Raw genomic sequence first — 25,606 nt, forward strand, 5'->3', positions numbered from 1 at the left:
CACATTTCCATAGGACTCGTTTAAAGGCGCCAACTAAGCCATTTCACGTCGCAAGATAGCTCGCCACTCCATGTAGCGATGTCTGCATCGATCGCTGATTGGGCCGGCGGCCGTCCGGAGCTCCGAAATCTGGCAGCTCGCCGCCGTGTTGACCGCCCATGTATGCTCCATTTCCAGAGCCAACAGCGACCGGGGCCGCTGGGCCGGCCCTGGACTCTCGGCAGGGCGGTGCGTTTGTCGACGCCCGTTTCGTCTCCTCTCCCGAGTGCTGCAGCCGGACACGGTGGCCGCCGAGGCACGGATCGCTGTTTTCGCTGGACGGGTGCTGTTTTCGTCACTCGTTCCGGGGGACTGGCGCCGCTTGGCCGCGGCCGGTGGCGTCCCTCAGCTATTTTCAGAGGGGTCGGCGGGACCGTGTTTTGCGCGGGTGGCCGGCCACTGTCGCTGCCCGACCACGTCTCGGCCAATCTCCATGTAAATGCCCGGCACCGCGCGCCTGCAATTACGGCGTAATGGGAGGGCGCTGGCCGGCGACGGGGCGCCGAGGGTGCGCGGCGCCGCCAGCTCACCGAAACCTGGCCGCACAGGGCCGCACCGCACTACGCCGCACAGAGCCGCAACGAGTCGCACCGCGCTGCACCGGGCCACACGAGGCCGCACAGGGCCGTACCGCACTGCGCCGCATAGAGCCTCCGCACCGCACTGCGCCGCACCGGGCCGCATAGGGCCGTACTGGGCCGTACCGCACTATGCCGCACAGAGCCCCCCGCTCCGCACCGGGCCGCACCAGACCGCACCGCGTTGCAGCGGGTCGCATCGGGCCGCATCGGGCCTCTCTAGACCGCACTGGACCGCACAAAAACGTACTGGACCGCGCCAGGGCCGCACCGGACACACCGGACCTCACCGTACACACCGGGTCGCTCCAAGCGCCTCGGATCGTGCCAGACGCACCAGGCCGCGCCGGGTCACAAAAGGGCCGCTCTGGACGCACATGGTCGCACCAGGGCGTACCGGACCGCACCAGGACCGCACCGAACACACCAGGATCGCACCAGGGCCGCACCGGGCCCCGCTGCTGACCTGCAGTCGAACGACCGGTACTCGCTCCCGGCCGGCGCCGCTGACCGCTGACGAAGGGAAGCGCGTGTGGAGTTACATCGTAGTGCTTAGCCATTGTCACAAGTGTACTCCGGTCGTTCGAAAATACTGCTTCAAGTGTGTTCACTTTAGTACATCTTGACGCTGCGAATCCACGACTAACGTTGCATCCACTCAGCTGTCAGGAACGCCTGGATGAAATGCAGGAGAAAGTGAACACACCTACCTCGCACGGTAGGGTAAAGTCCTTCATAAAAGGATTACAGTCCAATCCCCAAACATTTCATGCGCTCCTATCCAGTCAGGAATCTTCCTGGGGAAGGGGTATTACAGTTGTCAGTCACGATCATCTTCCTGCAATCCTTTCTCAACCTCAACAGACACGATTGAATGAAAAGTTGTGCGGTTGTGAGTCTTTTCTGAGACAGGAGAGATGACGGTTCATGATGCAGCGAATGGCTGATGTTCGCGTGTTCTTTTACGTGTTACGACGCCATAGAAAACGTTGCGTTGTAGTGGCCTCACAGCGTCTCAATGCCTGCCTTGTGTTCCCAGAATAAGCCTCCGGCTGACAGAAGCCAAATATCTGCGTATCAGCTTCGGGCTGTTTCCGAACGCCCTAAAGTTGGTACGAATTTACGTCATTTTGTGGTGCCGAGTTTATATTAAAATCTGAACCAGTCGTCGCCTCGTCACTTATTGGTTGCCCGGAAGGATGTGAGGATATGGTTTTTGAACAACAATAATAAACAAACCGGACTGTCAATTGTGTCCACCCCGAATGAGATTATTGGGTCGAAGATGTGCTCCAGTGATAAGGCCATGATAACTATATGCTCGCGCATGCTCGGACACTTATGTAGTCTTAAACAAAGGTACGAAAATGTGCAAAGAGAAATGTTGACGTCAAAGGGAAAATACAATACGGGCTTGATTGTGAAGACCGGAGTAACTTGCATTGCAGTCCGCAACTCGATCCAATTTGTAAAACTGGATCTGCGTATCCGTATCCATCCGTGTCTATTCGTAAAAGTTGCATATATGTAGTTATGTATTGCACGTATTTGTGACGATTTCACGCCAAATCCAACAGTGCTAACAGTTAATGATAACTTACCAGGACGTCCTGGCTGTCGTTATCCTGGTCTAGGAATATTGTAAGACATTACTTGACAGTCAGCCGTCGTCGAGTAGTTTTCCGAAGTGACTATTTCAGTTCGTTCATTCAACGCCATTAATTTTGTCAACGCCGTCCTCCAGTTCCATTTGATGCTGAGCTCTTTCATGGCTGGGTGAAAAGTGTTGGCGTTCCTTGGAGTCATTTCACTTGTTCCAATCAGCTGGCGTCTGTGGCGCCGGGCCGGGGTCGTTCCCCCGACGCGCCGAGTTCGGGCGACGCGGGCGGCCGAGGGAGGGGGCGACCTGACGACGGCTGGTGCTTGCCCACGTGCCCTCCGGGCGCTCTCAAGTAGGCCACCGCCATCGACGAGCTGCGGCCGCACGCTCCGCAATCAATGTGGGGGTAAATAATGGAGTGGAGCTCCTCGCCACCGTGCCCGGTGACCCAGGCCGGTCGGGGCCAGCCACCGGCCTTGGATGCGAACCACGACGGTTGCCGCTCCAGCGTGGCCAAAAGAGGCTTGTTCCTACGGCGCCGCAACAAGCCTTGCCTGGCGCAGGACCCGGGGGATGTGACTCCAGGGCGGATGGAGGCGTCGGCGGTCCCGAGACCGGCCGGTGGTCGCGGGAGGGGGGGGGGGGGGCGACTGGGCTTGGGACGGCGGGCGTGCCCGGTCCACACGGACACGCTGCCCCTGTCCGTGGCGATCCGCCGCTGCCCGGTCCGGCGGACTGCTACTGAATCGCTGGTGGCGTGATCACCGCGAGACGGAGGCCGGCCGCATCGCCACTGTGTTCAGCTGATTAATGCAGCGGGTATCCGTGTCGCAGTGGGAATTCCCAGCCAAAGCTGGCTGCGTGTCTGTCTTTGGCGTGCGCTGGAAAACCGTTCCCGGCATTAAAACGAGCCATCATGTTTGAATGGCCCTCCGCTCTGGTAAGCTGGAGACGATCGCCATCGTTGACCACGAGATTACTGACATGACGAGCGTTAATATTGCAAAAACCAAATAACTGGCATTGCATGCAATATCTGCGAAATCCGTTTAACAGATTTGTCTCATTTTACTGTCTGACCCATCGCGTATGTTGTCGCCGCCGCAGCATATGACATCCTTGCGTGGCTCACGTGCACCCATGGCATAGAAGTATGCATGTGTCGAGCGATGTTCTCGTGCACAGCACGGGATCAGAACCTGGCTTTTGAAATCATCGTGAGAACCTGCCCGTTATCCCATTGCGTGCGGCTGGACCTTGACGACCCGTCTGACGGCCCGACGGGACAGACGGGACCGGCGCACCTTGAGTGGCATGCCGGCTTCGAAATGACGAGGCTGGTAATCCACCCGGCGCGGCCATGCAAAATGACCTTTTGGTGTTGATGCGCTCGCCGCCCCCGCCCCGCCCAGGCAGCGGTCTGGTAAACCGGCCGTGTCTGACATGTTGCAAGCGGCCTACGCGTTCGCACGGCCCGACCGGCAACCCAACAGGAGCTCGAGCGTGTGCCGAGAAACCGGCCTTCGTTTCCTTGGTCTCGCCGCCAGGCCTGGGTCTGGCCTGAGTCGCTTGGTAACAGTACAATGGCTAGTTCAGCCAGTTAGCGGTGGCTGTGGTGATACTCACCTCAAACGTCCCAGTTATAGACACCTTTTACGCGATCCGGCTTTCGTTCATCCCTTTGTTTTGCGTCGTGATTTTGATGCGCTATGCTCCGGGGAATGGCTTTCAGCGATCACTGTGTGGTCCAATTATGCTCGTCGTTCTATGCTTGCGCCTTTTAGTGACGCCAGGACAATTGTGACATATGCAAAATCATCCCTTGCATGGCCTTGCCGACAAAGTTTCGCTGTATTTACCGTAGTTGCTTACCACTTGTCACAATTGAAGCATATGTTACCTTCCACTTGAGCTGATCGTAGGGGACAGAATTCAGAATGGAGAGAGTGAGAGAAAGAGAAGGCGTGAATACGTCGCGCGTCTTTAACTCACCTGCGTATGTTGTACGTGTCCGTTGTTTTGCAGAATAGATTAGTTGCCGTGCCGCGAAATTGAGCACGTGCCTTCCTCCCCAGAGCGACGTGATATCCATATCACCTCGCGATGCGATAACAGCTACCCTCCGCATTAAAACTTTGCCACGGTCCCTTCTAAGTTTAGCTCACCCTATGATGTGTGAGTTTCCAGTCTGAACTAGATAACAGGCGGTCATTGAACTCTCGTAAACAGCATGGCTGTTAAAATAAATTGGAGAGTGCTTTATCATCCAGTTGAACTATATATGACCACTCAACTTTTGATATGTTGTATGAGCGGAAGAGTGCCAAAAATTCGGTGCTGAAGTGGATGTCAGCTGCGATTAGCCAACGGCACGCGTATAACGAACTTCATGGTAGGGAATACTTTACTCGCAACCCAACGTTTTCGCTGCGTGAGAGTCCCGTTCCAGCAAGTTAATGTTGTATCCATCATTCACTGTTCTCGCTGTTTTAGAGTCCTGTTCAAACTATGATTACGTCCGCTAGGCTGGAAACCAAACCTACGTAGCCAACTGTCGCGCGAAAAGTGTGAATTCGATGACGATTTTTTTCGTAAAGAAACGGCAGACTTTTAATGTAAACTCAGTAGCGACTTATACGCATAGCCATCACCTATATGCCTGTGCATCACTGTTGCATACTGTCCGAGCCTAGTGTCAAAAAACCGCCTTATAGTCTACACTTTCCACTTCAGTTATTTCTAATAACGCCCAAATAGTGACTTTTATTACTTTTTCGTAAAGGAAAGTGTAAATTCACATCGCGACTAGCACACGCGGCCGTGATCCATGTGCCTATACACGATTGTTTGCATGCCTCCACGCTTAGCGGTGTGAAGAGAACCACACTCCAGTTGGCGCTTTCCATTTCATTCGCGATGAAATGAACGTGCTCGTGCTGACAACAACCCTTCATAGCGATAGCTTTGCCGGCATGACTCGCGAAGTTCTGCCTCGATGACGGAGGACCGACAGTTTTGTTCAGCTGTGAAAGCGCATTACAGCTCGGTGACTAATACCGAGGGGCGTTTTACTTTCCGTTCGAGGGCCCGAGCGGCGGCGGCAATGTACAGTGATGGCTGCCTCGGGCGGGCATGCTCGGTTAGAACAGTTCCACCTGTCGAAGCCCGATCACCTGTGGCGGCGCCCCCGGCACCGAGGGGGACGGGGGAGGGGGTGAGGGGCGCGTGCCCGCGGGCGGTGCGCCGGCCGGCCTCCCCCGCAGCCGGCGAATGGACCGGCCGCGGAGAGACGGAGGCCGGCGGCGGCCGCTCGCCAGTCGACGACTGCGCGCCGCCCGCGCCGCCAACGGTGTCAGTCGAAACGAGCCCGCCGCCGACCCGCGCCCGCCGCCCGCCCATGGAGTAGCCGAAGCGCCTGCATGGCTTGTCGGCGAGCGTGCGCGCCCGCGCCCCGCCGTCGCCGATGTCGTGACATGGCGCCGACGTGCGAGGATAACACATAGCCGCCTGGCCGTGCCGTGATGGTGCCGCGTCCCGGCCGCCCGTAGGAGGCCGCGCCGTGATCTCGTACAGTGGAGGCGGCCGCTCGCGGCGCGCCGCGAGCCCAGCCGAGCGGCTGGCGGGCCAGACTGGAGCGGCCTGGGCCGAGTGGGACCCGACCGAGGCCGATATGTATTCGGGCATGACCTGGAGCCACGTGAGCAACCCAGAGGTGTCGCAGCCCAACCATGCGACCGGATCTATCAAAGGTCAGTTGTCTGGAGGCGCCGGCTCTCCGGATCGACACGGTCCTGACGTTCGGTGCCCGGCTAGGCACCTGCTCCAGTTGGCTCCCACTGGTCAGAGGCGCGTCGTTTGCTCGTGACGACCGCACGGCTAGACGTCAAGGCCGTCTACAGAAATGTATAAGTAATTGCTCGCTATATAGAAGACCATATATATGACGGTTTGATGTGTTACAGTCACGCAATCTCGACACGCTGGGCTTCATATTTTTTTGTACGATGATGAAATGAAAAATTTGATAGGCACTTAAAGCCGCAAGTATTTGCTCTCCGTTGGGCTGGTCATGCGAAATGTGGGGCAGCCGGCCTGGAACAGGTTATGAAATCAGCCACCGCGGCCGCCTGCTTCGTCCGGAGTAGGCTGTTCCGTTGTACACCAGTGAGTTACGGGAAAACAACACCGCTTGCGACTGCAAGGTCTTTCCAGCACATGAGCATAACACACCGAATGGAGACGCATTTGATTGCCGGAGGATGCTTACTTTGTGTTAGCCGTGCATCATGGAGGCGTTGTTAGTGCTTGCCTGGCGGGCGTAAGTAGCCGAAACGGCTGTTAACCGTGGGTGGATACTTTTCTAACGAAGATCGGTGCGTCCGATTCTGGTACTTGGCCCTCATTTCACGACTTATGGGGGCAAAGAAACGGGCGATTGTCCTCGCTGAGTGGTGGGCTGTGCCGTTTTCTATCGGTGTCGATGCTCAGGCTGGTTCATGCGGTGATGGCGAAATGCCTGCTCGTGCAAAGCGAAAGTGTTTGAAATGGATTGCTCTTGTCGGCTCTTGATGCACCCGCCTGCTGTTTGGTTGGGTGTCGCGGGGTCCGCCAGCCACGGGATCGTGTCAGGAGCAGGTGGACCGTGGTGCCATTTCTCCTGCGTTTCTTTCGTGAACATCACTATCTCCGCGAGCCGTCGAGAGGCGTGATAGGCCGACAGGCCTTATTTAGTGCCAGGCGCGCCGTACCTGAAGGCTTGCTTCGTCATTTTATAGCGCGATACATTGTGTAATGCAGTGATGCTCGTCACTAAATTTAGCGGTAGCAGCTATAAACTTAAAAATTGTTAATCGGAAGGGGCCGACATTATTTATATATATATATATATATATATATATATATAAACCGATATAATCTATATATGTATATATATATATGTATATATATATATCGGTTTTGCTCTTCTTTGAGCCAACCCTCAGTCACGTGAGCGCCCGAGAAATTCCGGGCTGACCGAGAGAGCATGCTCCGAAATGTTTTGTCACCATCTCTGGATTATTATTATTTATTGCGTGCTCAAGGCTTCTGCCACTGACCATCTTAATTGCTATGATGGTGAAAAGTGATGTTTCCAACTTTGTTGGTTATAAGTAATTGCCATAATTTTGAATAATAAAGTTCGCCTTCCGTGTCATAAGTTTGTGGCGAGCCCGACGGATTCGTGCTTTTTATGACGTCATGGCTGTTCACTGCATTTTTTACATCATGGTGCGTACCATTTGGCGCATTAATTGATAACAGCAATGAACGCTACTTTGCTGGCGTATAACGTGGTACAAAATTTATCCATTGCTCAGTATTTCCGATGGTGAAATATTTCCTTTCGATAGCAAGAGTAAGCCTTAAAGCCCCCCATGTAAGTACCCTGTTTCCTTACTATATTTTTTTAATAATTGGTATGACGTTATCATTTTCAAGAAGCACCTTTGCACCCTAACAAGTCTCGAAAAAAATGCAATTTTGCTAGCGCGCACTGACTCCGGCGTAACGCTGTGAACTAAATACCCATCATGCGAATGCCATTTCTACGTGCTTGCCCCCATGGTTTCTATGCTAAAGTAAGATTTGCGGAATTACGCAGGGTAAAGCGAAAACTGTTCTCCAAGATAAAAATGTAAAATGAATTTCTCACGCCGAAACATTTCACGTATGTTACTGGGAAACGCGGGAGGCCCATTCCTCAGCAAAGGACCGGCGAACAAGACCTGATGCTGAGATGATTATTCCCCATGATTTGATGACCACTGGAATGGGTCAGCTCCCGCCTTTGCGGCCGACAGCGACGAATGAGGCAGGGAAGGATCACCTTAAGCAAGTGCTCGGCTGGTACTGTTGTCAGGCAGGATAAGCCTGCCGGTGGCCCGCAAAGCCCGTGCGTGCCGGCGACGGGCAGCGACTGTTTGCGTGCATAATTAATCGGCCGCCGTTCGTGGACGCACATGCACGGGCGAATTGATCGAACGGCGGCCGGCCGGGCACGCCGCCGGCCGCGCCGTGCCTTCCGTGTGCGCGTGCCGGGCGTCCGCGCCCCCCGCGCGGTCTGCCAAGAGGCGCCGTCGAAATAGGCAGCCGGCGCGGCGTCGACGGACGTCGGAGCCGACGGGCCGCGGCCGACGACCTCGCCGGCGGGGCGATGACCGACGAGCCTCCGACCGACGCCGACTCGGCGGCGGCCGGGGTCGGCTGGGCGGTGCTGGCGGCCGGGCGATGGCGTGCAGGCCAGAGCGATGCCAGCCGCACGGATGGGTGGGTGTTGTGGTTTGGAACGAACGGTTCAGAGTGTATAGCAGTCGGCACCACAGCAGGGTGGGTGTATGCGTCACCCAATACAGTTAGCATTGGCTTGGCCTGCGCTGGTGAGGGCAGATAAAAAGCGCATATACAACCTCTTATTCAAGTAGTCATATTATTGTCCTTGTCTCTCATTGTCATCAGTTCAGACAAGTATCTTGGAACTGACCAGACAGTATTGATGTGCCAGCCCTTGGTCCCCACGTACCAGGAGTGCTATGCTAGAGCGACAGTGAGCCCCGCGCAGGACCATTGTGCCCTGGGCTAGCGTACGCCCTGTCGGGGGGGGGGAGGCAAGCTTGGCTGGCTGTTCACGGCGGGATGTGCGCGCCGCATCCTTTCTCTTCAAACAGGGCTCGCTCTGTCGTGATTGGCTGCTGGCTGGCGGGCTGGAACGCCTTTTACCCGGATGCTGGGCCTGGTGTCGCCAGTGAGCCCGATGTAGTACCACTGCTACGGATGTATGGCAGTGTGTTTTATGGCGCCGATTGGAGCTCTAGACCTCCCATGCGCGCTGTGAGGTCTCCCTAGAGACCCACTGTGGACTAAACCGCCAGACCCGCTGTGGACCTGGACACCAGGCCCGCTGTGGACCTGGACACCAGACACTCTTTGAGACCAGTCAACCAGCCTGGATGTTGGCATGGACCAGCAGCCCCTCTGTGGGCGCGCTGACTGCGATACCCCGCTCCACACTGCCGCTCTATCAGTCTCCGTCAATACGCGTGACGTAAGCCGCGATTGAACAAAAACTCCGCCGAAAGGGCGACTTTCATTTTCATCATCCATCATGCCGGCCCTGGTGGGCTCGCGATAGGCGCGATTCCTCTACGTCGGCGGCAGGCTGGCGCGCCAGGAGCGGGCAGGGCAGGGGAGGGGGCCGTAGAGTCCGCACCCCGGGGCGGTGCTCAATTGAAGTGCATTTGCCAAATCTGGGTCAGCTGGCGGCGGCCGCTGCACCCGCGGCGACTAATGGACCCCCGGCCAGGCCGGATGCGGCTGCCCATGCCGGCCGCGGACCCACCCGCGCGCCGGCCCGGTCCGGTCCGGTCCGGTCCGGTCCTGGCGCCGCGGGGCCTCCCCGGCCGGCTGCGCTCTGCGGCTCGGTCGGCAGCGGGCGCGCCGATTGCTCAACCGTGCGCCGCGGAGCCGCCGCCGCCACGCCGCTGACGGCAGAGGCGGGGCCGGCCGGCCGCCAGCCGTCAGCCGGTCACGTGACCGGCCCACGCCGGCCGCGGCGGTGCGACGGCCGCGTCACGTGATGCGGCGCGGCCGCTTTACGCCGCCAGGCAAGCAGATCAGATGCGTCCGGATAAAGGCGTACTGGGGCGTTAAACGTGGGTCAGGAGTGAAAGGCTGTTTACTCGGCCACTCCCCTGCCTGTTTCAACAGCGAAACGGTCTGGTCTGGGTAGGCATTATCAGTGAGGTTAACTTTTATGTGTACAGCAATCAGTAAATTATCTTGCATGCTCGTTAAGACTAAACGTAACGGAACATGCAAGCAAAGTTATGTTGAAGTGAATTAAGTTAGGTCGGTTTAATAAAGCAAGATGATTGGTTGGAAAACGTCACCTAAATTGTGATGATTGTCGCCCATGTCTGTATCATTCAACACAGACATGGTTTCATACAAGTGGCTGTAAGCTGATGCTAGCAAACCAACCTGCCGTTTGTCTCCTACTAGCACTTTGACCGCAAGTGTTGCCACTTGCGTGACTGAGGAGAGGTGGCACTTGACGGGGCCATATCTCGGCTCCCATGGAGAAGAACTTTACTTCTCCAACTTCGCCACAGTCGATTTTTTCTCCCAATAATAGTCAGGAACGTTACGTCTTAAGATATCTGTTTCGATAAAAACACAACGTGAATTCCAAGTGTCTCCCAAATGCTGATTTATCCCCCGGTTTCCGAGACATGACTACACGCCCGGCAAGCATGCACCCGGGTCGTTCTCCGTGGCGCCGCGCAGCAGGGCTACAGAAAGAGAAAGTGCCGGCGCCGGGCGCCCTGTTCTACAGCGGCCCGCTGCGGCCGGCCATGTATGGGTGACAGGGTTCGGTGCTGCTGGCGGCCCGGCTGGCGGGGCGGGCCGGGTCCGACGGACACGCGTCACCGTGGTCAGCAGCCGTTCCTGCTGCGTCCTCTGCTCAGGCCAGACGGCCGGCCCCAGTCACGGCACACAGCCAAGCTTGTGTTGCCTTGCTGCGTCCTCCTTGCAGGCCAGACAACCGGCCTCAGTCACGACACACACAGCCAGGCTTGTGCTGCCCTGCTGCGTCCTCCGCTCAGGCCAGACCCAGTCACGGCACACAGCCAGGCTTGTGCTGCCCTGCTGCGTCCTCCGCTCAGGCCAGACGGCCGGCCCCAGTCGCGGCACACAAACAGGCCTGTGCTGCCCTGCTGCGTCCTCCGCTCAGTCCAGATGGCCGGCCCCAGTCACGGCACACAGCCAGGCTTGTGCTGCCCTGCTGCGCCCTCCGTACAGGCCAGACGGCCGGCCCCAGTCATGACACACAGACAGGCTTGTGCCGTCCTGCTGCGTCCTCCGTACAGGCCAGACAGCCGGCCCCAGTCACGACACACAGCCAGGCTTGTGCTGCCCTGCTGCATCCTCCGTACAAGCCAGACAGCCGGCCTCAGTCACGGCACACAGCCAGCCTTGCGCTGCCCGCTGCATCCTTCGTACAGGCCAGACAGCCGGCCCCAGTCACGGCACACAGCCAGGCTTGTGCTGCCCTGCTGCGTCCTCCGTACAGGCCAGACAACCGGCCTCAGTCATGACACACAGCCAGTCTTGTGCTGGACGGAGTCAGAAGCGACGCTGGAAGGAACCGAATTCTGGATGAGTCACTGCTGAATCGATTCGTTAAAATATCTTGCAAGTCTGAGTAAGAGTCAAATCACCGGTGAGTCGATTTAAAAGGAAATGTAAGCTGTGGGATATACGCGCGGTTGGCCAAGCGGGCCACCAATGGACACGTGAGCCAAATGCAACACAGCTCTGTATAACTGCGCTGATTTCGAAAATACGTTTCCTCTTTAGGTATTTATGAAGCAGATGTAACTGGCCTTCTCCTAGGCTGTTTTCGCTGGAAGCGACATCGTCGGAATCGATCTCAGAATTGAGGTATGAGGTTATCTGGAGCCAAAGTCGTAATGGATCACATTCATTGTGAGTCCAGAGTCCGAGTCTATCCGCTGAGGCGGCGCCAGGCCCAAGTCCGCTGGCAAGTGCTCCCATCCTGGTCTGGCACGCGCTGAGCAACGGCGGCCGGTCGGAACGCCTGTGAGGAGCCCCCTTTTATTGGCTGACCCTGTGAGTGCTGCGGCACCCTCGGTCTCGTGTGAACCGTAGAATCCAGCCGAATCAGCACAACACGGGAGTCCATTCCAGTCCAGTCCGAGTCCAGCCGAGCACTGCCGCGTCGGTTGGACTCGGACCTCTCGGTGATGACTATATCGTATATGCTCTTGTGTGAGATGAACTTCACGCTTCTTTGAGGGGGGCGCCGGTAGTGTAGTGGTTAACGTGTCTGCGCTAACCACTGCACATCTGGGAAACCAGAGGTACGGGGTTCGATTCCCCGCGGCGCTCGCCCTTCCTGCCAGGGTGAGAGGCAGGCGATGCCATATAGCCTCAGCAGCTAAGTGCGTCGTAAAGCCCCTATGACACACACACACACACACACACACTACTTTGAGGAACAAAGTTGCACATCTTAGTTTACATAGGTGCTTTTGACAAATAGTTGCTTGATGAAGGCAAAGCACAAAGATTGCTTAGCGTGTCTAAAAATTGACGGAATCAGGACCGCACCGACCCCGATGACATTCGCTATCCTAAGTCTGCAGCCATGCCACCTCTCATCCTTGGCAGACTGCTAAGCACGGCCTTTCGTCTGTGGCGCGCTCGGCCGAGGCCAGCGGCGACCGACTCAAGGTAACCCTGCCGACTCCCGCGCGCGCACCGCAGTCGGACTGACTCGAAACCGCAGAGTCATTGCCATGAGAGCGGTTTTGCGAAACGTGCATTAACGCGCCGCGTGTGCGCGCGGCTGTGACGGCCGCCCTTGATCCTGCGCCGCCCGGTCCCTTCGGCCCTCGTAGGGACGTCCCGATGTCGCGCCTGCCCGGCTGCTCCTGCCCCTGACGCCGTCCTGGCGCTTCCCCTGACGTCGGCGTCCCTCCCGCACTCCCACGCGGGTGTGCCCGCACGTCTCCTCCCCCACGTCCTCAGCGCGCAAGACGTGACGTCTCCCGTCACTTCCTTATCGCCTGTCTACAAAAGCCCATCTCCTCTCCCGAGCAACCGGTCGCCTGTGTTGGCGCTATCCCGTGTTGGCAGCTCCCGTTCGTCGGCCCGCGGGCTGGCCGGCCTGTTCCGTTTCCCGCGCGCCAGCGGTGCGGCCGCGTCGGCGCCCTGCTCCGGCGCCCACGGGGCACCCGTGCTGACTGCAGCGCCGCCGTCCGCCCATCGGGCCGGCCCGCATACTGGGAACGGCTCGGAGCCGCGCAGTGAAGGGATGCTGACTGGGCCCAGTATCCAATCACGTGCCGCCTGTGACGCAACCTCGCGCCGTGAAAGTGGGTCATAGTGTGCATTCACTAAAGACACGGCGCTGCGCATACTAAAACGCCGACCGGTTAGAAAAAATGGGCAAAAAGCGCATTCCTTGTTTTTGTTTGCGTCTTTTGATGTGTTTTGCAGCTGGTTCTTAATGCTTTTAATCGACAAAGATGCTGGTGGAACTGCTCGGCAGGATCCTCAGAAGACTTGCGAAACAAATGACACGGCTGCCTCTGGCAGAGCCATGACGTCATTTGACGCGGCGTGTGCCGTGGATTAGCGGGCAGCGCGATTTACTCCCGGCGAGACACCTGCTTGTACCGAAGGTTACTAGCCACTATTTTTGCGAACCTCAGCCTTTGCCTTAGACCCTCCAAATGCTGTGTAAGAGTGGGGAAGGACGTGCCAGGAGGCGGATCCTTAGTTTCGATACGGCGCTGCTGACAATCGAACATTTAGCGCAGTTTCGTGATTCTATTTCTGGCAGCAGTCCTGACCCACTATGTGCCGTGTTCCCTGGAAGCGGGTGTTGACTGACGCGAGGGGACAGCCGCCTGCTGGAACGCATGGCGCTCGGGGGCAAAGTACAGAAGTAACGGTCCGCCCTCCACTATTCGCCGCGGAATGCAGATGGCGCGTCGGGAGTGGGGCCCACGCGCTCCAAACCATTGCGCTCGCTGCAGCCGTGAGGGGCACGGACGCGGGGCGCACGAGGGGCGGCGTGGAGGGCGCTGCGCCGTGGAGCGACCCACTGCCCGCTGCGGATTACACACATGAGACAGCAGATGGGGAGAAGGAGCGGCCTTCCTCCGGATGCGTAGCTGCCGCGCCTTGTCAACGCGTGGCACGCTGCAGTCCGTGCTTTATTTTGACGTGGCTGGACAACCGGTCACCATACACGTCTTCGGTGGCACCGCCATGCGGCGCCGAGCGAGTGGGACTCGGACGCTCACTGCCCGGCGCTGCGCGTTCGGGTCTCGCCTGCGGCGGCCAGCCCAGCCAAGGGGACGCCGGTGCCAGACGCGCCGTAATTGTCGCCAATGCGCGGCCGTGGCCGACTGTGATCAATGGCCTGGTAACTGTAGTGGGCCGGAGCGGCTGCGTGACGCGGCGGCGGCGGCGCTGCTGGGGCCTCGGCTGCGACAGTGCTGCCGCCGCCGGCCCGGCGGACCAGGGCTGTGCTCATGGCCGGGGCCGGCGCCGCGTCAGGCCGGAGGCCGGCTGCGCGACGGCCACTGAGCGGCAGATAAACATACACAGCCGCCGACACGACGCGCCAGATGAGCGCTGTGTGGCCGTCACGTTCTGTCGTGCGGAGGCGACAACAGCTGGAGCAGCGCCGGATGGAAACAACATGATGCGGTGCCGCGCCGCGGGCTTACGACCTGATATTGGACATTTTGTTGCCGGCGAGTAACTGAGTGCGTGATTTGGCGCCTCGCTGAATATTACGGGGCGTAGTTTGCTAGCACGAACTGAATTACCGAAGTTAGCTCATCGGATGCCTGGAGCGTGTCGAGATTGCGTGCCGGAGGGAGCAACGTTTCGTGTTTACTGTTAAAACAGTCGTAATTGCCCTCATATGCCGTTTGTATGTGTTTCTTACGCGACTGCATTTTGTTGTTTCGTCAGTTTGAGTTCAGATTTTTTGTTTAATCTGCGTGTTTTTCTGCACATGTCGTTTGTTTGAATTGAGCGTCTTTTTATTTAGTTATCTGTTTCTTTTCTAGTTGATTGTTTGATGCCGCAAACCCTGCAGCAAGTTCATCACCCCAAAAGTTAGTTTGATACGTTTTCCTTTCCCTTTGCTTTTGCCTTCACTTTTCTATTGGTCATTAGCGCCTTTTTCTCTGGGTTCTTTCGCATGCGGGTTTGGGAGTACTATCACGGTGGTGGATGACTTATTCTGTGGATGTGGTAAATTATAATTGCGTGTGCTTGAAATGTTTGTCCCTCGGAACCGGCACACTGACCGTATATCCGCCAGTCAGCCTATCCGGACCATCTTATTCTATCCTATTCTAGACTATCCTGTGTGTTCGATTTCACATAATTGTCCGGAATCGGATGGTGTTTTAACTTAAGTGATTTGCACCGCTGTACTTTGGTCTGTAGCGGGCGGCGGCCTGCTGAGATGCCTTCTGCGGTGCTGAGGTCGTCAGGACCACCCCCCGCCCTGTACTCACCCCCGTCCCCGGGCACTGCTCTGCCCCTGCCCGGTACTGCTCCGCGCCCCCGTCCTGCCGCCGTGCCGGTCCTGGCCAGTCCTGCCCGGCCGTGTCCTGGGCCGTCTTCTCGCCGGCTCGCTCGCCAGTGTGCCGGGCGCGGGACGTGCGCTCCGTCCCACCTGTTTACCTGGCGTCTCCCGCGTCCCTCCCATTTCGGCGCTGGACCGCGCCGCCGTCTCATTTCCCCTTCCGTGTTTTTTGCGTGCCCACCCCGCTGGGTCGGGGCGGGTGGTGAGAGGACGCCCGGCAGAGGGGCCGACCCGACAGAGGCAGCCCCGGATCCCCCTTCCCGCCCCTCCACTGCCCGGTGCCAGGTGACAGGCAAGACTATGTATTCTGGATGCCGGCAGGGGGGTGTCCCGGCCCGTATTCACAGGTCGTCGCCAGGAACGTTCGGGACACGACCGCGTCAAATATTCACATGCTTACACGTACATGACCTGTCCGCGGTAAAACTGGTTGTGTTTGCGCCCAGCGACGCCAGTGCGTTTTCCATAACGCCACTGCCTTTCTCACTGGTCAAGCACGCCGTTGGGGGCAGCTCCAAAGTCACATGACCTGGCCAGCCGTTTCTGAGGCTTCTCCAGACGAATGAGCTCTTGTTCGTCGGGTTCATGACCAGCCGTTGACCCTGTGGCGCCCGGTGGCCCCCGCAGCGTGTGGTCCTAGTCGACGCCGGCACGGACCTGCGGTGGTGCCAGTTGAGTTTCCTGGGATATGTGAGTTCGATTGTTGAAGGTGTGCATCTCTATTATTATGGTTCGCAAGGACGGTGTCGAAGCGCCAGGAGCTTAAGCTCCTGTTAATCATATGAAGCGCAGGTAAGTTGAAACTGGCTGCCATCATGCGGCAAATACACAACAGCTAACGGTTGTGACAATGGTGTAACCCGATTCGATATTCGCCTTATCTTAGAAGATGGTGGGGTTCGACAACAGCAAGATGGGACAGCAGGAAGACTGGCATATGCCTCTGCACGTTCCAGAACAGAGGAGGGCAAGACCTGCTCAACCTGCGTCTGCCTGCCGGGAACTGGTGTGGGCATCAAGCATAAAATGAACCCGACTCGGTCCACTTTGGGTTCTACCCGAGAGTCTACATCGCCGCATTTCTGTCTTGAGATAACTGAATATCTTGATCCCCGTCGATGACGTTGAGCGGTTGGCCGGAAGTTGGCCGCTGCTCAGTTCAGGGTAATAAATGCGGTGGCGTGGAGTGGCGTCCCGTTGCCGTGCTCCCCAGCTGTAGTCTGAGGCCGTTCATCGCGGACCGTCGGAGCTCGCGCCAGTAGCTCCGCAGTATGAGGCGACTCGACCTTTGACCTCAGGCCAATGCTCCTCTGGGCGGACAGCCTACCCAGTTGTTGTTGTGCGGACTGGTGGGATCGCCCGAGACAGGTGGTCTCCCAGCTGTCTGGTTTGTAAATCCCGGCTGGGTGTTCTCTAGAGGCGTTCAGCCGGTCTGCGCGCCACGTCACCCTGCGCTTCAGACCATCGCACTGGCCCGGACCGGCCAGCCCCAGACCACCGCACCCGCCCGGACCGGCCGGCCGAAGACACGCCGCAGGCTACTCCTAGGCTTGGGGCGGGATTTGTGATAACCCGTCTGACGCGGGATCACCATACATTCCCTGACACTCGGCGGGTGCGGATGCTGCACTTCGGTGGATGACCTGCGATGACCTGCGTAGCACATCTGATCACGCAACAGCACAATGCCGCCGGTCTGGTCTTCTGAAGTCTGTCTGAAGGCAGCTCCGGCTGCCATGCGGTTGGGATCCAGTCGAGCTCTTCCTTGCGATGCCGTCGCTTATGAGGCCGGGTTGTCCGACGTGTGTATGTCTCTTCCAACCTCGTTCAGAGAGTCTGAGTCCATCCAAGTCCAAGTCCCACTGTGACGCAGTAGGCCTTCAGGTTCGTTATTAAAGATTCAGTTGACTCGGTAACGTACCCAGGGGTATCCGGCATTGTGCGGCCACAACCAGACGCGCACTATTGATCTGTTCGGCCTGACAACGTCGCCGCTATGAGTCATTCCCACGGCATCGTGTTCTACGACATCAGCCCGGCCCGCCTGCTCGTCACGCATGCTCTTTGTCAGCGCCGTTCCGCCCGGCGGCCCTGCGCTGCGCAGTTATCGGTAGCCCCGGCTGCGGCGCGCGCGCCGACCTCGGGTGGTTCGAACACGTCGGGCGCAGCTGCCGCCGCCGCCGGGCCCGGACGCCTCCGGCGGCGAGGGGTGGCCGCCCCCGGCCGCCTCGCACCTGTCGTCGCACCCCGGCGCGCCCGCAGGCGACGCGGCGTCGAGTCCCGTTGGGCCGGCCGAACCGTTAGCCGGCCGGATCCGGGAGCCGGCGGCTTCTTGCGGCCGGCGGCGCCGCGGTCACCTCTGCAGACCTTGCCCCGACCAGGCCCGCCGGGCATCGGCCGCCGGCTGCGCTGATTGGCGCAGCGCCGTGATGCAATCGTTTGTTGACCCCGTTTGGATTTCAAGAAGGTGAATAACGCGCGGCGGCGGCCGCCGCCATCGGAACGAGGAAGCGCCGCCTACGTCACGGCCAGCGTAGCGGCTCGGCTCGGCGGGGCGGGCGGCGGCGGTGGCGGCGCGCGCCAGTGCAGTGCGGCAGGCAGCGCGTGCGGCTGGCGGTTCGGTGTCTCCCGCGTCGTGACCAAGTCTCGCCATGCACTCGGTGGGTCAGCCAGTGGCGCAGGACGAGATGGACGAGCTGCTGCTCGAGCTCGGGCTGGCCGCCCAGCAGGTGGCGCAGCTGAAACAGGGCGAGGCGCAGCTCGAGATGGCCGACCTCGAGCCGGCCAGCTCGGCGGCCGACGCTGCGCCGCTGGTCGTCGACCGGCGGTCTCCGGAGCCTGGCGCTGACGCGGCGCCGGTGCCTCGCGCGGTACCCCGCGCCGGGGCCGTGCAGGTGCGAGTCTCTCCGGCGTGCTCCACGGTCCCCCGAGAGGGTGCGCGGCCGTCCAAGTCCAAGGAGAAGAAGAGCCCCGCGGTCCGTGTCCAGTATAACAGAGGTACGTGTCATGTGTGGTGGCGGTGGAGGAAGTCAGGCGTCCGCTTAACAGGATGTCGTGCCCTGAATCTGGGCTCTGCGTTCATGACGCCTGGGACAGTTCCGAGACTCGGAATTCCACTCGGAGGTCTTTGATGTCACGCCGCGGAGGAAGTCGTATGTCAGCGTCTGCGATAGCCCTGCCTCTCCTGTCTGCGTGGTTGGAACGGCGATTGCGCTTCCTCAAAGTCGCTCGCGCAAGTGCCAGAGACATCCATCGGGTCTGCTACATTCGTCGGCCATTAGATGCGCCTGATGCATACCGTCCTGTGAGATCGGGAGCTGCCATCACTTCCTTCGCCGCGTCGCGTTACACTACCGCGCGTCGTCCGGCGCCGAGTGGTCGTCGCTTAACGGCAGCGCCAGCGTCCGTCGTCGCTTTGATCCCGTCCGGTGTAACGGTTCGACGCGGTGTCCGTTGTCGGGCGGCGCTGCCCGGCCCGCTCCGTCTCGCCGGCGGCCACGGCGCTTACGCCGGGCTTCACGCGCGGCGGCCTCCAGCCACGGCCGCGCCCAACGGTCCCGTCGCCAGCCGAAATGCGCCGGGCCGTACCGTTAACGACGTAATGGGATGCGCGGCAACAAATCCCCCTAAGCTCCGTGTAAAACGATGCTCACCTTCAGTGTGAAGCAAATGAGATGCAGCCGGGCACGGTGGCAAAAAAAACGCGCCACCATGCATCTGTCACTCAAATGTGAACGCTCCCAGCGGCCTAAGGGTCGTGCCCCGCGATTTCCTGTCCGCGAACGTGTCGGTCGTCAACCCCGCGGCGCGGCGCTGCACGGTGTCTGCCGGTCAGGTGTCGTCGACCTCCGTATCGGAGGTGGTCGGTGTTATGAGTCACCTGCAGGCCTTGGCACCGGTCGAAATCAGCCGTTCCGAGCTTTTTTTGCTCGGTGCGCCGCGTTGTTCCGGCTTTGCGCCCGGAGGACCGGCAGAGCAGGTTGCGTAGGCCACGGCGCCCGTTTTTTTCCGGGTTGATGGTTTGCTCTGCGGCGTGGTCCGCTGTCTGGCCGGTCAGCTCCCGGTGCTTGACATCCGCACCTGCCTTAGCTTTCATCTCCTGCTCCGCGCTCCACTCTCTCTATCACGGACACCTTTTATGAGTCCCTTGGCTCCACCACTCTTGCGCCGTCACACACCACCTCACCTCACCTCATGCCATCACACCACCACCTCACACATCCCCTGTTTCCCTCCGTACCACTTCTACAACACAGCAATACAACCTCCAAGCCGTCGCAGTTACCCATGCACGCCGCCTGTCCGCCGGCGCCAGTCCTCTCCCCCTCGGCTCGGCACCTCTGGCGGTGTCGCGGCCGCCGCCGGCCGCGCGCCCCCCTCCAGCTGACTCATTCAGCGGAGCGGCGAGGTCGACTTTACTACGCTACTACGGCAGAGGGGGTCAATGCGATTTCAAGGTCGGCCCGGCGCACGGCCCGACCGTCAAGGTCAGCCGAGTTAAAAACAAAACGGCTCACGGCGTCCGGGCGGCCGCGCGCCGGGCAGCCCCACACGTAACCCGCCGGTCCGCGGCCGGCGGGGTGCCCCCGCACGGCGGCCGCCGGCGCGGGGCGCGCACGTGCGACACGTCTGCTTCGCGCGGCCGTCGCATGAACGCCGGATTTGTGCGAGGGAGCCGGCGACCGTTTGTGGAAAGTCGTATTAGGAGCGTTGTTTTGTCTTTTCTGAAGCTTCTTCGCGAGCGCGTCGCTCGGGATGCCGACACGCGAGCGCCAGACCCGGGATGTTCCAAGGCGCGCTGGAACGTTGCCGAACACGGGAGATGTCCCGCCTATGATGGCTGACCGTCCCGGATCCACAGCGCCGCGCCGGCCGGCCCACGCGGAGGCCGCCGCCGCTCCCGCGACCCGGCGCATAATCAATTGCGCCGGAAGCGGACCTGACCCCGGCCCGGTGTTGTGCAACCTGGCCGCGCAGGCTCAGTCATGTCCGGCCGAACACGGATGACGCCTCGCCCGCGGACCGGCTGGCGCGCCGGCGGGCGGCCCGCGGCCCGCGGCAGTCGGGCCGAACCGTTAGGCGACGCGCCTGCAGCGGGGCCTAACCACCCGCGGCAGGAGAGGGCATTTTCCGCCAGCGACGAGGGGCCGGCGCGTCCCGGTCGGTGTGAACCGGCTTCTCGGAAGGGCCGTCGTGCCGTCACGGTGAAGTGTGCGTCATGGCAGGCCGGTGGGTGGCTGCTTGGGCTACCCTTCGGGAGACTTCCACGTACGAACGGAGTCGTCATGACGACCAGCCTGGGGCTGAGCGCGCCGGCGCTACCGCTGCGCTCGGTCGGCGGTTTCCCGTTACGACCCGTTGGCTGGTTGCGTAATGAGGCTATAATGGCTGCGTCACCAGAGCTCGCCGAATCCCTTTCGTCAACGCAGTGTCTTCATCAGCGGGCATTCTCTGGTGGGTCGGATGACGCCCGGTCAGCAGTGTCATCCGCCATCAGTGAGTCTCCTCCGGCGTACGGGTGGGGTCTCCTCCATCGGCCTCCTCCGGCTGACAGGCGGGGTCTCCTTCATCGGTCTCCTTCGGCGGACAGGTCGGGTCTCATCCATCGGTCTCTTCGACGGGACAGGTCGGGTCTCCTTCATGGGTCTCCTTCGGCGGACAGGTCGGGTCTCCTCCATCGGTCTCCTTCGTCGGACAGGTCGGGTCTCCTCCAGCTGGTCTCCTCCGGCAGACAGGTCGGGTTTCTTCCAGCCGGCCCTCTCCATCGGTCTCCTCCGGCCCGCATGGTCTCTCTGAGTCTGGTTCCCGTCGGCCGAGCCGTCTCCGCCAGTCCAGCTCGCCAGACCGCCGCCGGGGTCTGGTCCGGGGTCTGGTCTGACGTCTGGTAAGGTGGCCGGGGCGCCGCGCGGCCGTCCGTGCCGACCACCAGGAATGTCCGAGGCGCCGCGTGGACCCCATACCTGCAGGCCGTTCTGGCGGCTTCGGCCGGCGCCGCCGCCGCGCGCTACGACCGTCACGGCCGGCCGTTACGACCCACCGGCGATGATGACATCACGTACGACCGGGGTAATCCCATCGGGCGCCGACGGCGGCGCGCCCGGGCCCCGGCTCCGGCGCGCCTCGATGGAGGCCCGGCCCGGCTCGATGGAGGCCCAGCCCGGCGTGGGTGAGGTCAGCCATGGCAGCGTGACCCGGCGCGGTCCGACCTGTGGACAGCCTGTCTGGCGTGGCCCAGCCTGAGGACAGGCTGCCTTGCGCAGCCCGGCCTGAAGACAGGCTGTTTGGCGCGGCTCAGTCTGCAGGCCCGGCCGCCCACGCCTGCCGTGACGGCTACGAACTGAGCGTTGGAGCGGCCGTCTAGTTTGAACATACGGAGCCGCGCAAGGCGCTGAGCCGGAACTGAATGGTCTAGTGGGGGAGGTGCTCCGTCATGCAGTTGTCGGGATGAGACTGCCTCTGAATGTTCTCTAGTGGTGAGTTGACCCATCAGGCCGTTGTCGGGATGGATCTGCTTCTACTCAAGGTCTGTGGACACCTTTTAACTGCTGACTGGCAATCAACACTGGACATTTATCATTTGATGATTAGCGGATGTTCACGAATGGGATCCAGGGAAATGGAAATCACTTTGAAATGAATGACATCTCGTGCAAACACGCTGCCAGGCCGTTATCGCCATTCATCGGCGCTGGCTTATTGATCGTGACCAAAGGTCACACACCGCTCGCCCTCCGCACTCACCACCCAGCAGCTAGTCGACCGCCGCTGCTGCCTGTCTGGACACCATCCGCCCGCTGTTGTGTGCGGTGCCTGCCGTGGTGTCTTCCCACCCCGTCCTGCCAAGTGCCGAGGCGTCTGAGCGGCGATGCAGACAGGACGCTCCACTTCCCGGTGGCCGCCGTCCATCTATTTCTGCCGCCGCCCGGCGCTGGACGGCCTCCAGTTACCGCGCCGCCGCGGCCGGGGCGTGCTCGGACCGTTTTTTATCCGGCCTCTCCAGGCCGTTTTTGTGACCGCTCTGCACTAATCGAGGAGGCGCCGGCGGCGGCGGCGGAGGTCGCCCGGCGGCGCTCTGTTGCCGGGCGGGAGCTGGCGCGCAGGGCGGCGCGTGAGGAGCGGCGCCGGATCGTAGCCCTGTCGGACCGTTGGCGAGCGTTGCCGCTGCTGTAGGCGCAGCTGACAGACACCGGGGAGATGAAGTTGGCTAGGGGCTGTGGCGGCTCGTAAAGTCGCTATCCTGAAGCAATAGTGAGGTCTGGACGCTATTACTCACCCCGACCAACCAAAGCCTGCGGACCGCGGTCTTGTCTGTCTCCACTTGCCGCCCCATCCCTCCCGGTCCTCAAAGCACGTAGATTATCTTTCCAGATGTCTTACATGGCTCGATGCACTTTTCAAGATGTGGTTGACCGGCCACCCTGCAGTTCCAATGGTCCATGCAGCCTGGCACTAAACCCCGCTACATGTGTAATTGCAGAATACTAACAGCCTGTGGTAGTGGCCGCCGAGTAACTACGGGTGTCGGTTAATTTCGTGCTGAACCCTACTCGTGTCAGCGGAGTTCGTTATCTTGATGCATTGCTGTACTTGACCCGCATTCATGAGTAACGTTTAGAGTATTGCGTTCTGCTGCCAAGATAAACATCTTAAGAGATCATTACAGAGGCATGTGGCAACGCCTTGGCGCTCGTAAAGTGAGATAACATTTGCGTTGTGCGGTGTTCATTCAAGCCTGGTAAACAGTCAACAGCCGGTTTCTCTCATTAGCCTTCAACATTCGATTTCAACGCTCACGCCATCGCCCAGCGGCCTGTGCTGACGCTCCGTTCTGTGCTCTCTTTTCCAGCGCAAATTGAGATTATACCGTGCAAAGTGTGCGGGGACAAGTCATCCGGCGTGCACTATGGCGTGATCACGTGCGAAGGCTGCAAGGGCTTCTTCCGCCGCTCGCAGTCAGGCATAGTGAACTACCAGTGTCCGCGACAGAAGAACTGCGTCGTCGACAGGATCAACCGCAACCGCTGCCAGTACTGCCGGCTGCAGAAGTGCCTGGCCCTGGGCATGTCTCGTGACGGTGAGTGAGGCCGGGCCGGACGACACGTGCGCCACCATCCTCGCCGGCACCGTCGTGTCGAGGGGCGACGTGACTCGCGACTCCCTGGGGCGTCCGCAAGCCGCGAGCGGCCGTCGGGAACGGCTGGTCGTTAGGAGGACGCGGAGGCGGCGAAGGCCAGAATGTTGATCACGATCGGTGATCTGATGCACCGTTCCCGAACTGCAGCTCAGCTGACGCTGGTGGTGTGGGTCGATGCCGCAGTGGTCTGTGTCGGCCCCGGCTCTCAGAGCCAGCAGGGCGCCACCGCGTCACTGGTCAGCCCCGTCGCAAGCGGTGTTGGCCGGCGATCGTGGCGGCGGCCATGCAGCCGGCTTGACGCCGACCACAGCGTCGAATTAGCCGATAACGCGCCGAAGGCCGCCCTCCGCCATAATAGGCGTCATCTCGGGGCTATGGGTGTCGCAACGGCACTCGTTCCCGGGCGGCGACCGGCCACTTTCCACGAGCCAAGGCCGCCGATTCGGGCCCGGCCGCCGACAGATTACAAGTGCTGCCGGCGCACGTGCCCCGCCGGGCGCAGAGGCACGGCACATGGCACAGCGGGCCGTCAGCCGCGCCGGCCGCCGTGTCAGGCCGTCCGCACTGACCCGAGCGGTGTGGACGGCTCCCCAGCTCGTTAGCTCTCCAGCTGCGATTCCGGAACACGTCCTTCGGCCTGACGGCGTATTCATTTTTGACCGCTCACTCCCTGCGACTTATGCAGAACCCTTCGCTCGGCACGTCTGTCAGCTGCTGCAGCTTGCGCCGCATGCCGTTTGCAGTCGCCGATAGCAGCTAAGCTTGTACGCGGGTAAATGGGGCCGGTAGGTTAGGCACATACCACAAATACAAAACACACACACATACACACGTGTGCACGACGGATGACACAGCATGGGACGACGATATGGAGCGGGGTGGCGCACACCACACGGTGGATACCGCCTGGGGGCGCGCTATTTGCGCTCGGCCGCCAGCGGTGGGTGCCCGAGCTGTCGAGGCGCGTGCCTCCTGCGAGCGTGGCGGACTAAAAACACACGGGGCAGCGGCCTACTTCTGGCTGTTTACATTATCATTTGGACTGGGGTGCCGCGTCGTTGTCGCCGGCGGCCGTCGTCGGCGGGGCGAGGTTGTCCCCCTGTGACGTCACGTGGGCGTCCGGAGACCGGTTGACCGAGCGGGGCGAAGCTGTCGCGACGCTGGCGAATGCCTGCTTCATGGTCACGTAGGCTCGCCCTGGTTTCTGAAGGCACCATCGCGTTTGTATGCGAGATTACGTGGACACTTGACAAACGGCTCATCGTGCATTGCGGACGACCTCGATGCATTTGGTGCGTGGCACGCACGCGTCGAACCTGCCTAAGCACGCCATTCATTGTGCACATACGACTCTGTGGATGGCAAAAAGGCAGGCAGCAGGATGTGGCAGCATTGGGCCGGTCGCGTCAGCTAGGTCTGTTCACTCCGGCGTCCTCCGCCCAGGCATGAGAGGGAGGCGCGACCTTTCGCTTCCAGATGTGACGGGCGATCGTTGCCGCTTATTGCCTTTATCTTAATTCAGCTGGCTCACTCTGGAGTCCAGTGGCGATAATGGTGGACTGGCGCTGCCAAAATAACGCGCTCAGCGCCACCGGACGTGTGGGGAGGGGCCGTGAGGGGGGAGACCTGAAGCGCGCCAGTCCTCGCCCCCTCCTCGCTACGGCCGATATTACGCCCGCGGCCCTTCGGTCGCCCCCGCCCCTAACCGCCTCCCCTCCGCTGTCGGTTCGCTTCCTATTTACGGGACGCGCCTGCCTTGCAATCCAGGTCGCCAGCTAGGTGCATTCGCAGCGACCCTGACGACAAAGAATGTATGTCGTCGACGTCATGCATGACATCATACACAAGTCGCTTTGCGCGCCCACGACCGACCAAGGGTGATGTCAAATGCTTCATTTGTTTCAGATAGCGTAAGTCGCAGTTTCCATTGTTTGGAGCACACATAGCACATGCAACGAAAATGTTGTGTGTTGCATGTGTTGTTATTGTCTCCAGTCTCCAGTATGACGGTTGCGGAGACGTAAACAGAAAACGTGTCGCGCAGTGGCTACGCCAGGAAAAGATTCTACGCGACGTCA

General features: G+C 60.1%; 1 protein-coding gene across 3 annotated transcripts in view; it reads left to right on the forward strand.

Annotated features, from left to right (window-relative positions):
• The first annotated feature begins 5,549 nt into the window (after positions 1-5,549).
• Positions 5,550-25,606, forward strand: part of LOC119112755 (putative nuclear hormone receptor HR3) — a 39,057-nt gene continuing 19,000 nt past the window's right edge. The window contains exons 1-3 of one of the 3 annotated variants that reach the window (XM_037237034.1): positions 5,550-5,966; positions 14,868-14,915; positions 23,241-23,468. In XM_037237034.1, the coding sequence (XP_037092929.1) occupies positions 5,888-5,966; positions 14,868-14,915; positions 23,241-23,468 (355 nt within the window). In that variant the 5' untranslated portion in view covers positions 5,550-5,887. Of the gene's footprint in view, positions 5,967-14,867; positions 14,916-18,010; positions 18,392-23,240; positions 23,469-25,606 lie in introns of those variants that run through there. The other 2 variants (XM_037237035.1, XM_037237033.1) reach the window with 2 other exon arrangements.

Source organism: Pollicipes pollicipes, unplaced genomic scaffold, assembly GCF_011947565.3.
Source record: "Pollicipes pollicipes isolate AB1234 unplaced genomic scaffold, Ppol_2.1 Scaffold_7261;HRSCAF=8764_pilon_pilon_pilon, whole genome shotgun sequence".
NCBI lineage: Eukaryota > Metazoa > Arthropoda > Thecostraca > Pollicipedomorpha > Pollicipedidae > Pollicipes > Pollicipes pollicipes.